We start from the raw sequence: 14,748 nt of genomic DNA on the forward strand, positions 1-14,748 counted from the left end.
CCAAACTACAGAACAGAACCCAAGGCGGGCTTTCTCTCGGAGCCTGTCTGCCCCCATTTTGCTTGCAGTCCTATTGAGTTTCATGACTTCCCAGCGGATCAGAATTTCGAAGCTGGAGGGGTACAGATGGGAAGCCAGGCAGGAACAAAGGCAAACTCTACTAAAAGCAAAACGGAAGAATTAAGGAAATGAACCCACAAGGACCAAGGGCTATTCAGGAGAGTGACAGGTCCCATCACGCGGGCTGGGGCCACAGTCAAGGATGCCCGGTGCCGAACGAGCCCGCAGGCAGCCGAACGAGGGGCGCCGCTGCCCCCGGGCAGCAGGGAGCGAGCGGGAGGCTCCAGGACGCTTCTGGAGGCCTCCCCGGGGGGCGACTGACTGTGAGGAGCGCAGGCGCGCTTCTGCGCTGCCCGGTAAATGACGCCCACCAGAGGCACCCTTCAGGCTTCGCCGCGGGCACCGCCGTCAGCTGCGGACCCTCTCCGACCGCGATCCGGCCTCGCTCTGGATTCTGCACTTGCTGCTTGAACACAGGCCTCGGTGTGGTCCCACGACGGAGCGTAGCCCTCGGTCTGGAGCCCACACCGCGCCCTCCCTTCGGACCCCGCCGCCGCCTGGGGCTCCGCGGACTCAGCGGCCGAGAACTCACGCCGAACGCCGCGGAGAGAATCATCCGCGGGCCGAGGTGCCTACGCGGACCCTCCGCTCGCGGGAACCACAGCCCGCGGGGCGCCTCGGCTGCCCATCACGTGGCGTCGTGGTCACGTGTCAGGGCCACGCGGGACGCGACAGGCCGCCTCCGCCTTCTCGCGAGACCCGCGGGGCCACGTGACGGAGCGGGCGCGGCGCTGACTCACGTGACGGGCGCCGCCGGCCGTGGGGTCTCCTTCCAGCCGAGGGCGCCGCGGCAGCCGGGCCTCTGGACACGGGCCGCGCCGCGGCCAACCGCCCATCCCGCGCGACCCGCTTCCGCGCCCGCTTCGGCGGCCTCGCTCCTATGGCGGCCCCTGGCGGCGCCCGGTGGCGGCCGCTGCTTCTGTTGCTCGGTGAGGGCCGGGGGCGCGGGGCCTGCGGGGCCGGAGACCGCGGAGTGGGGTGCCTGCAGGGTGCGGGGCCTGCGGGTGAGGGCCGGGGGCGCGGGGTGCGGCTAGACGTCCGCTGGGGGCTGGTCCCCCGGCGGGTCACCGAACTTCCGGGGCGTTAAGCTGGGCACAATTTCGTTGGTTCGGGGAGGCCCGGTGGGTGACCCGGCCCGCGAGCAGGCCTGGCCCTGGGTGTGACGCGGTGCTGACCTGGTCGGTGTCCCCGAGGCCGGGCGCCGCCGGGGCCGGGGGCTTTCGTGCTCACGTGAGGCCCAACCACGGGAGGCGTGTTGCCGCGCCTTCGCCGGAATCGGCCGGCGGCCCGGGTTTGGGTGCCCAGGCCCTTGGTGACCCCGTGTCGCCGCCGGCTCCCGTCTCCCGAGTGGCGTGGAAAGGGGGTGTAAGCGCCGGGGCCTGGGATGCCGACCACCCGACGGCCGTGGGGCCCGTGAGCGGGTGCGGGTGCGGGAGCGCGCCCCGCTCCGAGCCGCCCCGAGGGCTCTCAGGGTCACCTCCTGCCCTAAAATGCTGTTCACGGGCCGGGGTGGATTTTGGTTTCACCATTTTGTTCTGCCTGCTGTGTTGGGTGAGTTCTCCGAGGTGCGGTCGTCGCCGCACGGGCCGCCCTCGCGCGGCGGGCCCGGCCCCCTCCGGCAGGTGCGCCGAGGTCCGGGAGGGCGCGCCGACAGGCTGGGTCGTGCCAGCGGCCGCGCTGCGCCTTGTTACGGGCGCTCACAGGCATTGGAACGTTCTCGCTGTGCTTCATGTTTTAAAAGGCACCGTAACGGTGAAGAGGAAAATCCTAACTCCCCTAGGTTGTGGCAGCTTGTGGTATTGTGCGTGTAATTAGCCTTCTAATGCCCATTCTGTCATCTGTTAATCCATTTTCAATCCAACTTTTACAAAGGTCTGTTAAGTTGATTTTAGATCTATTTAAAATGTTTATTTTAGTGTACACTTTCACTAGAAAGCATCTTTCTAAAAATGTTTCAGAATTCTAAATTACTAATTTTTCCTGCATTGGTAATTAGAAACTGCTTAAAGCCTCTCTTGTGTTGGACTACTCGAAAGCATAGAAAAGCATGAACTGAAACTTTATAAGATTAGGTGTGATTTCGTAATGACTCTTCAGACCAGTGCTGTCAACTGGCCGACCTTCCCCTTTCCAAGTAAAGAACCGTCCCTCCTGAGGTTGGAAGACTCTAAAGCCAATTAATGTTCCCTCCACTGTGGGACTGTCAGTTATGCAGCTTGGCCACGGGATTCTTCACTAAGTTTGAGGTCAGGCTGTGTTGGGTCCGTAATTTTGAATGTACGTTGTTAGACCTACCCCAGTGCATTATCTCTCCCGTCTTTCTGTGTCCACAGGACTTGAGTACATACAGTATAGCACATGCTTTCACTGGAGCATCCATTAATCTGTGCTGTGACTATTTTTACATATGAATCTCCCTTACAGCCCACATAGTAAGTGCTCAGTACATACATGTAGAGACAGCCAGATGTACCACAGTGGTCACTAAACAGATATGCAGCAGGCAGCTTTTAGAAATGGAGGTGCTTGCACACCTCTAGAGGGTGTGACTGAGATTTATGGGAAGGTATGTGGGGTTTCTGGATGTCCTGTCCACTTTAGGCTTGAATGATTGTGTCTGAAGATATGATTCTGTGCAGGTCCCAAGGGTGAAGTGCACTGGGCTTGTTGGAGTCGTTTACTCTGCCAAGACAGTTCACTGTAGAATGTGAGGCTAATTCAGTATCCTCAGTAGGCCGCCTTCAGAGTGTGCCCGTTACAGCAACTGGTGAGAAAGGGTGTAGGAGCTGTAGCAGCAGAAGGGAGGGCACATCACTTCCAGACATCATGGTGCACAGTGGCGGCTGGCAACTGTTTGACTTTGAAACTAATCAAAACTGTTTTTGCCTGTCTATCAAAAGAAAACATGAAAACAGTATTCTAGGAGGTGTGGCTTATAAATCGCTTCTCTTCTGTAGTGGTTAGACTACGTGTGCCGCTGCAGGGCTTGACCAGGGCTGTGGGTAGGAAGGAGCAGAGATGACAGTGGCCCTGAGAACTTACTCAGTTGGGGGTAAATACCTGGCGATGGCCCCAGGCTGGGAGCACCCGCGAGAGCTCAGGCTGCCCCTTGCCTCTGGGATACGGCAGTCCTGCCAGAACAGGTGGGCTGGTGTCCTCTGGTCACACAGCCAAGTCCAGGTTTGACTGGATGACTTTTTAAAGGACGTTTCTGAAATGGGGCAGAGAGCACATGGCTCTTCTGGCCACCAGTCCATGACAGTAACACCAAATCCAACTTTAAGTAGCAGGTCGGGCCACAGTGAACACTGTGCAGCTCTCCCAAGGGTTTCTGTTTGTGGTCAGTATTTAGGTTGAGTTGCACCACCAGGTGCCCAGTGCATGTCCCAGGAGGCCTCTAGAGGAGTGAGCTGGGGCAGCATATGCCCAGGGGTGACCCTAAAATCGACACGTGACTTCTGGATAAGTATTCTGGAGTTAAGCATTAAAGAGTCATCAACCCAGTTGCCAAACTGACCTGATGGGTTTAGAGAGAACATTTCCAGGATTGTATCCAGGACGGAAGGAAGACCCAGCTGGACCTAGCCTGCTGCTTTGCTGGTTTGAGAGGCACACTGGGGTCTTCTCATAAAATTCGTTATTACTGCAGTTGTAGATAACAGAAATACCCAGTATTTTTAAAAAGGTGTTTGGCTGTTTCTGTCTTTCCTGGGGTTAGCAGCCCTCGTGCACGGAGCTCTGGCAGTGTTTGTGGTGAGAGACGGCAATGGGACAGCCTGTGTGATGGCCAACTTCTCTGCTGCCTTCTTGACCAGCTACGGCACCAGGAGTGGCCCTAAGGTAGGAGGCGCCAGAGTGCTTCGTGCACTGTGTGTGCGTGTGAAGGTGATTGTAGAATTTCAAGAAGTGTTTAAAAAATGATCGCACCGAAACACAGCTCGTGTGTGCGTATTTCCTCCTGCTCTCCTCTGGAGCCAGTGCTTTTATGCACTCAAGCTGTGGTCCTAACATACAGACCGTTTTGTGCTCTGCTTCCACTATGTTATTAGCATTTTTCCAGTTTTCTTCATGATTACCTTTTGTAGTCACAATACTTCATACGTTAATCTTAGTTTGTTCAGCCACCTCTCTGTTGGGAGTTAAAATTTTCTCCAGTGTTTCTTATGCCCAGTATGCAGCTCTGTGAGCTTTTTGATGTTGAATTTGTTTTAGATAAACTGTTACGCTCCAAGAATTTTACGTAAACAGCTGTTTGGTGTGCTGCGCTGTAGCACCGTGCTGGGGCGATTAAAATGTCTTTGCCGTGTTAAAGCTGTTGGGCACTTCCACAGGAGGCCCTTTCTGTCTGCTAGGTTTCTAACAAGCAGCCCTTGCTTGTATTTCCTCCATTAATTACCCCTTAATGGACGTTTCCCTTGCTCTATTTAATGCTCTTAAGTAGATCCCTAAACCAAATTTATTTTTAGTTCTTTGATGAGGCCACCGTTTTTCCTTACCCGCCTCCAAGCTGACATCACAGTGTCTTTGTACCACCATCCAAAGGGCAGTCGTGGGCCTTGGGGTGGCTGGGAAGCTCAGCAGTCCCTTCTGAGCACTCCAGACTTCGTGCCAGCTGCCTGGGCCTCACTGGCTCATTTGTACCAGGCTCCATATAATGTGGTCTCTGTCAAAACAGAAGAAAACTGGGAAGGTTGAAATGTCTCAAATTATAAAAATTTGTCCGAGCACCTTTTAGTTTCTTTTTTTGTGTGTGTGTATTTTAGAAATGTAATTGTTACATATTACAGCACACAGACGGGAACCCCCTTGGGCTGTTCTGTGCCCCCTGCTTCACAAAGCATGTCTTGTCACCTCTGCAATCCTGTCATTTCTTAGCGTGAGGGTGCAGCTTCGTCATAGTCTCCCAGCCCACTCAGTTCGTTCCGGTGGACAGTCGGTTTTCTAGATGTGTGTGCTGCTTATAATAGTAAATTCAGACAGCTCTGCAGTAAACACCCTCTTTTCTTTGTTTAAAGAGATATTCTTTAAACAAACATTTCTGTAACAAACAAGCATTGATAGCTTTTCTTCAAATATAAAAATATGAACACAGGTCCTCTGAAGCCTGGTGTGAATTTCAGTTAGATAACTTTAGCTTTAATTCTGTTGTAAACTCAGATTATGTCAGTGAGGAATTTCTGACTGAATGGTTGCCAGCTTTGTCTTACACTGGAGCTACCTTTCAGTCTGTTACTGGCACGGAACACCGGCTTTCACTGTGTTCCTGTTTCTGTTTAAAATGAGTACTTAACGGGTGGTAGCCGAGATAGACCTGAGGTGGGAGCTGATAGCAGACTCACAGATCTTTGGTTTTTCTGAGTCACTCTAATAACCTACTTTCTATTTGGGTTCTGTTGTCACTTTTCTAGAATGTGACCTTCGACCTGCCACCTAATGCAACAGTGTTAAATAGCAGCTCTTGTGGTACAGAGAATGCTTCTGACCCCAGCCTCATGATTGGTTTTGGAAGAGGACACATACTGACCCTAAATTTCACAAGAAATGCAACACGTTACAGTGTCCAGCTGATAAGTTTTGTTTATAACTTGTCTGACACACAGCTTTTCCCCAATGCCAGCTCCAACGGTAAGAAGAAAAACTGACTAATGTGGAGTGGGGAACATTGGGTTGGGGGTGTCTGAAGGTACTTTGAACTGAGTATATCAAGTAGTTAAAAATTGATTTTTTTTAAAATACAGAAACTAAGACTGTGGAATCTGTAACTGACATCAGTGCAGACATAAACAAAAAGTACAGGTGTGTGAGCAACAGTCAGATTCACATGAACAACGTGACTGCCACGCTCCGTGATGCCACCATCCAGGCATACCTTTCGAACAACAGCTTCAGCCGGGAAGGTAAGGCCCTGCCCTGGCCCTGGCGCCGCCGGTCTGGCTCCCTGGTGCAGTGTCTCTGCCCGGTACCCGGGGAGACGTGAGTGAGCAGGTATCCGCATGGCTGGGAACCAAGCTGGCCGCTTGTGGCCAGAACTGCCCAGCAAATCTCTTCTTCTCTGTAGAGAGCGACCTCTTTATGGGAGAGACTGGTTAAAAAGCTAGAAGGGTGAGCAGCTGAACTTTGTCTCTGTGTCTGCCCTCAAGTAGCACTGTCACTTTACTGAGACTTAGCAAGGTGCTCTTCCCACCTCCTGCCAGTCAGCTCGCACCTCTGTGGTTTTCCTAAAGGGTGAGGGGCTCGTGGCCTGGGGTGCTGTCATCCAGCAGGGAGGAAGCAGCACCCCTCTGCAGAGCCCAGGCCCCACGGGCTTTGATTTCCAGCGTCCCCGGCAGTCCTGCTTCATGGCCCAGGTGACTGTTGGAGGGACTGATGCGCTTTGCACGGCAGGTGCTCAGCAGCACGGCAAGTCAGTCGTCTCCTGTGCAGTTTGTCACAGTCCTGTGCAGTTTGAGATGGCCTGCTCCTCACTAGGTGGTACACTGGCCTGCAGCCCACCCAGCCCACCTGTGGTTTCTGTACAGCCAGTGAGACAAGTATGGTTTTATGCTTAAAAATTATAGGTGAGAAAAAATCAAAGGAACATGTCGTGGCACATGAAAAGTCTATGAAATTCAGGTTTTGGTGCCCGTGGTTGAAGTCTTCCCAGAACATGGTCGTGGTCACTCGACGCCTGCCTCTGTGGCTGCCCCCTTGCTCGGGGTGGTGGAGCTGAGCTGGGACAGGTTCCAAGTCTGGAATATTCGCCCTCTGGCCCTTTACAGAGGATACTTGCTGACTCCTGACCCCATGGGAAGAGGGTTAGCAGTAGAGCTGGGCCCGGAAGGAGCTGTGCACCTGGCAGCGAGCATGTGGGGCTTGAAGTGGAGCTCTGTGCAAGCTGGGGCAGCAGCTCTGAGGCACGTGGGCCCCACGTCTCCATGTGTGCCTCTCCGCAGAGTGGGCCTGGGGGCGGGGGTGTGTGCACCAGGCAGGGCTGGTGTGTGCCACGTGTGAGGGCAACAGGTGCAGGGTGCACTGCTGTGCATCTCACAGGTGGACGAAAGGGGTCAAGGGCAAGCCAAGCTCAAGTTGGAGTCACGAGCTCAGTTCCGGGACAAGTTCACGACTACACACCCAGATCATGTCGGCCTCCTTGGGTCTTGGGGGCAGAGGGGAAGAGCAGACTCCATCAGGCCGCAGAAGTGACAGGCCTCTGGTATGAAGGCCTTGCGCAGTGACCCCACGGGGCTGAAGGGCTGCAGGATGAGCTCCTTGCCTTTACTGCCTGTTTTCTTCTGCTTTGAGGCCTCTGAGCCCCCCTTGTCTGTTGTGGTGCTCTGAGCACAGTGCTCAGCCGCTGGGCTTCACACAGGCATCGGGCTCCCCTTTCTAGTCCAAAAGCAGATGTGATGGTATAGAGACATAATTTTGTTTTGTAAGGGTAATTACTTTGTTTTTTAGTTAGACTTTATTTTTTTAGGGCAGTTTTAGGTTCACAGCACGACTGATCAGAAAGGAGGGATTTCCCACACAGCCCTGTGCTTCCACGCGGAAAAGGCACAGCAGTGAGGCTGTCCTCATACCTGACCCCAGCCACCAGCCCCCTCCCCAGGCGCGTGCTCAGTGCCACACAGGGTCACCGGTGTCTGGCCTTCTCTCCTGGGAGTTGGTCGTATAGAGCTGTCAGGGTGGCTGCCCATGGCCCTTCCTGAGGTTGTTCATCAGAAGCCTGCTCACTGAGCTCAGTCCCGCTTGTGGGAGGGGTCTGAGACCCCGCCACCTCCCCGCACACTCTGTGGTGGTGCCCTCTCAGCAGAGCTTGGTTCAGTTTTATGGTAACTCCGCCCATGTAGGTATGTGTGTACTTTGGGAAGGAAATCTTGCTGCTCTTTGAGAGACACTGGCGCATCCTCTCCGTGAGTTCTACCAGGAGGAAGAGGGTTGAGAGCATCCTGAAGCTACACGGGGTGTCCCGTAGGAGCCGGCGTGTCTTCGTACGGTTTCTGGCCGCTTCCTCTGCAGGAGCCCCTTAGCAGTGTGCAGCCATGGTGCTGGGAGGCAGGAAGCCAGCAGAAAGCAGACCCGCCGCCCAAGCTCCAGGACCCTTTCAGGGTGCCCTTGGAATGTTGAGGGCTCTTCCCCTGAAGCGACTCCCACCCACTCTCCCACAACCTGGGACCTGTTGCTGGACGTGCTCTTCTGTGGGGCCTGGCCGTCGGTGGCTCAGGCCCAGTGATGAGAGGGGTCTGCAAAGGGGAGGCAGGGAGAAGGAGCTGAGCTCGCAGGCCGCTGCAGAGCCAGGGGCCGCGCCGTACGGCAGAAGACGGCGGCTGGTGACGTGCTCTGGGCCGGCGTTCCCACCGTCCCTGGGCCTGTCACGAGGCTGACGCTGAGTGTGATCCTGCAGAGCCTCGCCGGGTTTCTTAAATCGGGTGTTTTTACAGTGGTTGGTATTAATGCTACTTTGCAAAAAGGGACCAGTAATTTCCCTGCAGGAGGAGATTTGATGTAACTGACCACATAAACTGACCCAACAGCATAAATTGTGAAAATAACTGATTTCTCCTAAAATCAAGCCCTTTCTTTCTTCTGTCTCCTTTTGTGTCATTCATTCTTTTGGTTCGTAGGTGCCTTTGTAACTTACCTGTCAACAGAACCAGAAGCTTTCCAGGGAAAAGACGCCATGCTAAATACGTTTATATACCTCCAGTCTGTTCTCTTGGATGCTTAGCAGAGAGTTGCTGATGAGCACGTAGCCAGGAACCCAGTAAATTTTTGGCCATAAAAGCCCAGGAAGGCTTCTGTTTGATGAACTGAGGATGTGAGAGGGGCCTTGGTCTTGAGTGTGGCGGTGCCTTGAACACAGAGCCTTCCCACGCACGTCATCCTATCTGGGAAACCACAGAAGCTGAGGCTCACTTTCCTAGGAAGCACAGGCAAGGCTGCTCAAGTCAGCTTTTCCTTTTTTTTTTTTTTTTTTTGGTATATTTGAAGAATGTTTCCCCTTTTGTTTTCCCTCTGTCAGTTTCATTGATAAGTTCTGAAGGAAGCAGGTTTCTTCTTCCTGAAGGTGTGTAGAGTGGAGTGGATGGTCACCGTTACAGAATGGCCTGAGTTCTCAGTGCAGCTCTGCCCGAGCTGGGGGTAGCGGGTGAGTGGGTCTCAGGCTGTGCTGCAGATGGGAAGTCCAGCCCCGGGCCCATGCTGGGCCAGTGGGCTTGGGGTGAGGCTCATGCAGGGGTATAAACTTGATGGCTCAGCAGAGGCTTTGGATTTATTCATCTTTATTTTCAAGATTTGATACGCGGGTACGAGCTAATGCATCAGTGACCATTGGAAGTTCAAGATACAGAGTTCTGAATACAGTTCATCCTGATCGCTCAGCGGTATCGTCTTCCTTCTGTAGGAACCGGTCTTGCTTCTTATCTAGCCTAGTGAAGGAATTGATCCTAAAACACCACTTTCTGTTTGTGTCTTAATTGCAACATAAGAAATATTTGAAAATCTGTTCTGCCTGGAGGTCTTTTGGGGCCTTCAGGGCCTATAAATGTTTGAACGTAGTGAGAAGAGCATGTAGAAGGGTGCTCAGCAATGCCCGTCATCCTGCTTTCCTCGTGGACACAGAGGCCTCCCTGCAGGTAGCACTTGGCGTCCTGGAGTGTGTGTTTGTGGTTGTCTCCTGGCAGGTTGTGAGCTGTCTGCAGGCAGAGCTGTGGGGTCTGCAGAGGTGACAGGCGACTTCGAGTGTGGACGTTGCATTTACAATTCAGGCAGAAGGGGGGAAGGAGGGGGCCATCGCACCTGTATAGGTTTCCAGAGCCCTGGGTTTTCCTGACTGTGGTCAGCCCTGATGGGACATTGTTCTTGTTCCCAAGTTGGCCTGTTGGAAGTGCTTGTCCAGCCAGCCCGGGCTGCTCTCCTGCTCTCCTGTGTGTGTGCTGTGTGGCCTCCAGCCCGGAATGTACTGACCGGCCAGGTTCTGATGTGGCTTTATGCATCAGTCACATCGTGCTCCGTAGCAGTTTTATAAAGTCATGGTGAGACTCCTCCCAGTAGTACAACTCCAGTGCCAGCTTGTAGCTTAGCTCTAGCCTGGGGGAGGTGTCGGCCAGCACACCCTAGGGCAGGCATTTCCAGCAGTATTTGCCCTGCCCCCTTAGCTCAGGGTCCGGTCCAGCCCATGGGGCTTTGCTTTACCATCTCTGTGCTGCCCAGTACGGGGTCTTAGCCCACAGGATGACCTTGTGTGAAGGAATGCTGGCAGGTCAGATTGTCCAGGAGCACTGGAACTGTCCTTGTGGTTCAGTCTTGGAGCAGGAGCTTCCTGTGTCCCCTCCCACGGATGTGGAGGTAAAGGGAAGCGCTCAGCTCTGGGTCGAGACAAGTGGAGGCCCGTGAAGGCGCAGCGCGTTCCCAGCAGGACACTCCGCCATCCATGGCTCAGCCAGGCAGAAATGTGGAAAGGGCCAAAATTTGATAAAACCAGTTTATTACTCTAAACCTGATTTTCTACAGAAACAAAGTGGTGAAAGAAGTAACCTAACTTTGAAGTCAATGTGCTGCGTAGCTGGGTATTTCAGGGTGTTAAGTAATCTTCATAGAAGACCTGCATCCACCCTACTGCTCCTGTAGAGAACGCTCAGTTATCTTGTAGTCATTCTGCCTTGATTTTGAATATAAACTTCAGCTGTAATTGGTCACAGTGGGTCAAGTTCTACAGGATGGAATCATGTTCTCATTCTTCAGCATGCCCTCTGGAGGTGTGTGGGGTCTCTCCGTGCAGACCCCGGGTCCCTCTGCCCCAGCCTGTGCCCCAGCTTTCCTCCCTCGGGTGGCTGTCCTGACCCTCCTGCCCTGCACCTGCTGTGCTCTCGCCGCCCCACCCAGTGTGACCCACAACAGCTGGCCAACCCCATGTACCTGAGTCTTGGCTCTCTGGTCACGCAGGAGAGGAGAGCTCTGAGCCCAGGGCCGCTCAGAAGCTGAGATGGAAGGGCATCCAGTTAGAGGTGTGTGTGGTGGCAGGACTGGGGACAGGTGGACGGGACACTCCCGTATCTGGCTGGCTCTGTGGGGCAGTGGCACCATCTAACAATACCCTCCTGCCCTGTCCATCCAGAATGGTGCCAGCCTGCACCATCCTGGGGCAGATAGAGAAGTCCTGTTCCATGGGCCCTGCTGTCTGAGAAACCTGGGGTCTGCGGTGAGCTCAGGACGGGAGCTTGTGCCTGGGGGCTGCCATAGCTCTTGGTGGTTTTCAGGAACCGCGACTCTTGTTTGTTTTCCTTCCTGTGAGCTGCTTGACGCATCCCCACTTGTTCCTCCAGAGACACGTTGTGAGCAGGATGGACCTTCCCCGACAACAGCACCTGCCCCGGTGCCTCCCCGCCCTTCGCCGTCCCCAAAGCCTGAGAACCCCTCAGTGTTCAAGTACAACGTGAGCGGCGCCAACGGGACCTGTCTGCTGGCCAGCATGGGGCTGCAGCTGAACGTGACCTACGAGAAGACAGACAACACGGTAGGCTTGGCTCGGGGCCCTGCAGTGCCGGCACGTGGGTCAGGACGCTGCGGTCTGCTCCTGAGTGTGAGTCAGTGAGAAGAGGCCGGGGTGTCTGCACCGGGGCTGAGCTCACGGCGCCCGTCTGCACACCCCGTGTCGTCTGCACACTGAGGCCCCTGCTCCAAGGTGGCAGGGCCAGGCGGCTGCTGCGTGGCCTGCAGAGCACAGGGAGTGTGTGACACTTACGGGATATCCTGTAAAATTTCACCGGAACTTTTACCCAAACAGTGTCACTTTCACACTTTTCCTTTGAACTAATGCCTTCCACTAACGCTGTCAGTGTCTGTGGGGCTTGTAATGAATGTGTGTTGGCGTTGGGGGCAGGGTGAGAGGGCGTGAGGGTCTGTGCCTCTCCTGTAGGTGTGTGTCCCCAAGGAAGGAGCAGGAGTTGGTGCTTGTGTAAACCTCCCACATTCTCCCAGTTTCAGTTGTGAGTGTGGCCCCTAAGCTGCTTTTTAATTAGAGTTGCTTTTACTCTTGTAAGAGTGCAGAGGACGGAGGGCATGGAGTGGTAACGTGTGCCTCTCTCGCTCAGACGGTGACACACGTGTTCAACATCAGCCCAAACAAGACCACCGTGGGTGGGAGCTGCACCGCCCAGCTGGTGACCGCGGAGCTCCAGAGCGAGGACGCCACGGTCCTGGTGTTCCAGTTCGGCATGGTGAGGGCCAGGTCCCTCCGTACTCTGGCCCCTCCTCAGGAGCAGCATCTGTGCGTCCTGCTCCTCCTTCCTTTACGCCTGCCCGGGAGGAGTTCTGTGTAGTCTGGGAAGAGTTGCAGGTGGCCGTGGAAGTCTCATGTGACTTTAGCAAAGTTTAGAATGGGAAGGAGCAGAAATGCCATTCAAGAATATTAGCAATACTTTGCACAAGTGAGCTGATAAACAGTGGCATGTCTTCCAACAAAGTTTGACTTTCCTAAAACTCAGTGAACATTTGGAGAAAGTTTACTTTTTTAGAATATGGCCCCTCCAATATACATTGCAGCCGAGAACTTGATTCTGTAGAAAGATCTAGAAGGAGCTAATGAGAATTGTGTTCTCAAGATATATTGATGTTTTTTTATAGACAACTCTCTGTAGTCTCATTGTAAAGCTGGGAATGCAAGAGGTCAGAGTCATCACCAAGGGCCCTTCAGGTTTGGCAGGGGGCACGTGAGTTAAGGGCTGCTTTCTTCTCTTTAAGAATGCAAGTTCCAACCAGTTTTTCCTGCAAGGAGTCCAGCTGAATACCACTCTTCCCGATGCCAGAGGTAAGACCCACACAACTCAGGCGCTCGTCCTGGGGCTGCGGAACACTCAGAGTCACATGCCTTTGCAGACCCTGCCTTCAGGGCCACCAACAACTCGCTGAGGGCCCTTCAGGCCACCGTCGGGAACTCGTACAGGTGCAACTCCGGGGAGCACGTGCAGGTCACACGGGCCTTTGCCATCAACATGTTCAAGGTGTGGGTGCAGGCTTTCCACGTGGAAGGCGGCACGTTTGGGTCTGGTGAGTCGCGTGGTGGGGGGTGGTCCCGGCTGGCTGGGTCCAGCAGGCTGTGGTTCTGCGTGGGTGGGGGCAGGGTGGCCATGCCAGACTAGAGTTAGTGCAGATCCCCTTTCCTCCACTGCCTTTCTTTGAAAGGCCCTGGTCCATTTATCGTGGCGATGTGGACACACACCACTTGAGCGGGTCACTTGTCTGAACCCGCATGGCTCCTCCCCGTGAGGGCAGGACAGAAGAGGGGGGCCCTGGCCACACCCCTAGCTGCCCAACTACTCCCAAGTGCCTGCTGCTGTCCAGGGGCTGCGGCAAGGGCAGGTGATGGGGATCGCAGCCCCCCCCCCGCCCAGCCTAAGCCTCTCCGCTGGGCTGTGGGAACGGGAGGGGAGCCCGGCCCCGTGTGGAACCAGCCTCAGCCCGGCCTGTCCCTGCAGTGGAGGAGTGTCAGCTGGATGAGAACAGTCTGCTGGTCCCCATTGCCGTGGGCGGCGCCCTGGCTGGGCTGGTCCTCGTCGTCCTCATTGCCTACCTCATCGGCAGGAAGAGGAGCCACGCCGGCTACCAGACCATTTAGCGCAGCCATGCCGAGCACCCAGCTGCCACTGCAGGGCCACTGTTGGCGCCTTGAGTGTGGGTTTGTGTTGAGTGGGGCACACTTTCCTGCAAACTGGTTTTCAGATCTGCTTTATCCAATGTGAAGTTCATCCTGCAACATTTACTATGCACAAAATGGTAATTGGAAATGATGGTGTTAATTTTGCTAACTGGGTTATGTATTTTGCTAACTGGTTAATAAATGTTAATATTTACCAAAGTAGAACTTTAAGTGGGGAGGGTCGGAGCACTTTTCTGGATCGGCGCTGGCTCCACTCATTTGGCTTCTTAAGATTCTGGTGTTTGGTTTATTCATGATTGGCTCAGATTCAAGCCTTACCAAGGGGGTCTCTGCTCTTGACACGGGCTGGGGAAGGCCAGCGAGCTGCTAGCCTGTCGCGCTGAAGCTGGCAGAAAGAGGTGGCAGCCCAAGTGCTCCAGAGGATGAGTCTGGACGGGCTGGTGAGCGTGTGTCGTGGCTCCCAGGCGCCCAGTCCTGTGGTCTTGCCCTGCTCTGTAGCTCACTCTAGAGCTGGCACTTTTTAAAATAGAAAGTGGGTGTTATTTTTATTTACTGTTTTGTAAAGTAATTCCGTCTTCTGTCTGAGGTTCGGGTGACTGTTTCTGCACTTGCGCAGTGATCAGTCTCTGACTTGTCGCTTGCAGCTCAGGTGGGGGTCCCTCCATGGAACTTGTTTCTATAACAATGCTAATAAAACGTCTGTCTGTCTGTCTAGACCGCATGCATTTGTCTACTCGCATTACAAGGTCACGGTGGCATGCACAGTGGAGAGGCATGTGCGTGAGCGGGCGGGGTGACTGGCAGCCTGCCTTCAGGAGCGGGTGTCGCCGGCCAGCCCTCCAGTGGTGACTTGAGGACACAAGCTGAGCTGAGGCTGGTCTACAGTTGTGCTGCGGTGGCCACGGTCTCCAGGTCCTCCCACCCCGTGCAGCGGCAGATGGGAGCAGGGTGGCTCGGGCTTCACCCGGTGTGGAACCTGTGGCTCTGGGGAC

At 54.5% G+C, this 14,748-nt stretch overlaps 1 protein-coding gene across 2 annotated transcripts; it reads left to right on the forward strand.

Moving 5' to 3' along the window:
* Positions 1–840: 840 nt before the first annotated feature.
* LAMP1 (lysosomal associated membrane protein 1) lies at positions 841–14,472 on the forward strand. Of its 2 annotated transcripts, none has more exons than XM_036904796.2 (9): positions 841–1,049; positions 3,842–3,960; positions 5,529–5,745; positions 5,859–6,017; positions 11,424–11,614; positions 12,192–12,317; positions 12,841–12,907; positions 12,976–13,146; positions 13,575–14,472. In XM_036904796.2, the coding sequence occupies exons 1-9, from the start codon at positions 1,001–1,003 to the stop codon at positions 13,712–13,714; spliced, it is 1,239 nt and encodes a 412-aa protein (XP_036760691.2). In that variant the 5' UTR covers positions 841–1,000; the 3' UTR covers positions 13,715–14,472. The 2 variants fall into 2 exon arrangements, with proteins under 2 accessions (XP_036760691.2, XP_036760690.2); XM_036904795.2 differs by having other exon boundaries at positions 849–1,049; positions 3,839–3,960.
* Positions 14,473–14,748: the final 276 nt, after the last annotated feature.

The sequence above is a fragment of the Manis pentadactyla genome, chromosome 17 (assembly GCF_030020395.1).
Source record: "Manis pentadactyla isolate mManPen7 chromosome 17, mManPen7.hap1, whole genome shotgun sequence".
Lineage (NCBI taxonomy): Eukaryota > Metazoa > Chordata > Mammalia > Pholidota > Manidae > Manis > Manis pentadactyla.

Coding starts and splice junctions, on each gene's coding strand:
- LAMP1 (XM_036904795.2), top strand. CDS start 1,001: ATGGCGGCCCCTGGCGGCGCCCGGTGGCGGCCGCTGCTTCTGTTGCTC. Junction 1,050..3,838: donor GCCGCTGCTTCTGTTGCTCG/GTGAGGGCCGGG, acceptor TCCTGGGGTTAG/CAGCCCTCGTGCACGGAGCT. Junction 12,318..12,840: donor TGGTGTTCCAGTTCGGCATG/GTGAGGGCCAGG, acceptor CTTCTCTTTAAG/AATGCAAGTTCCAACCAGTT.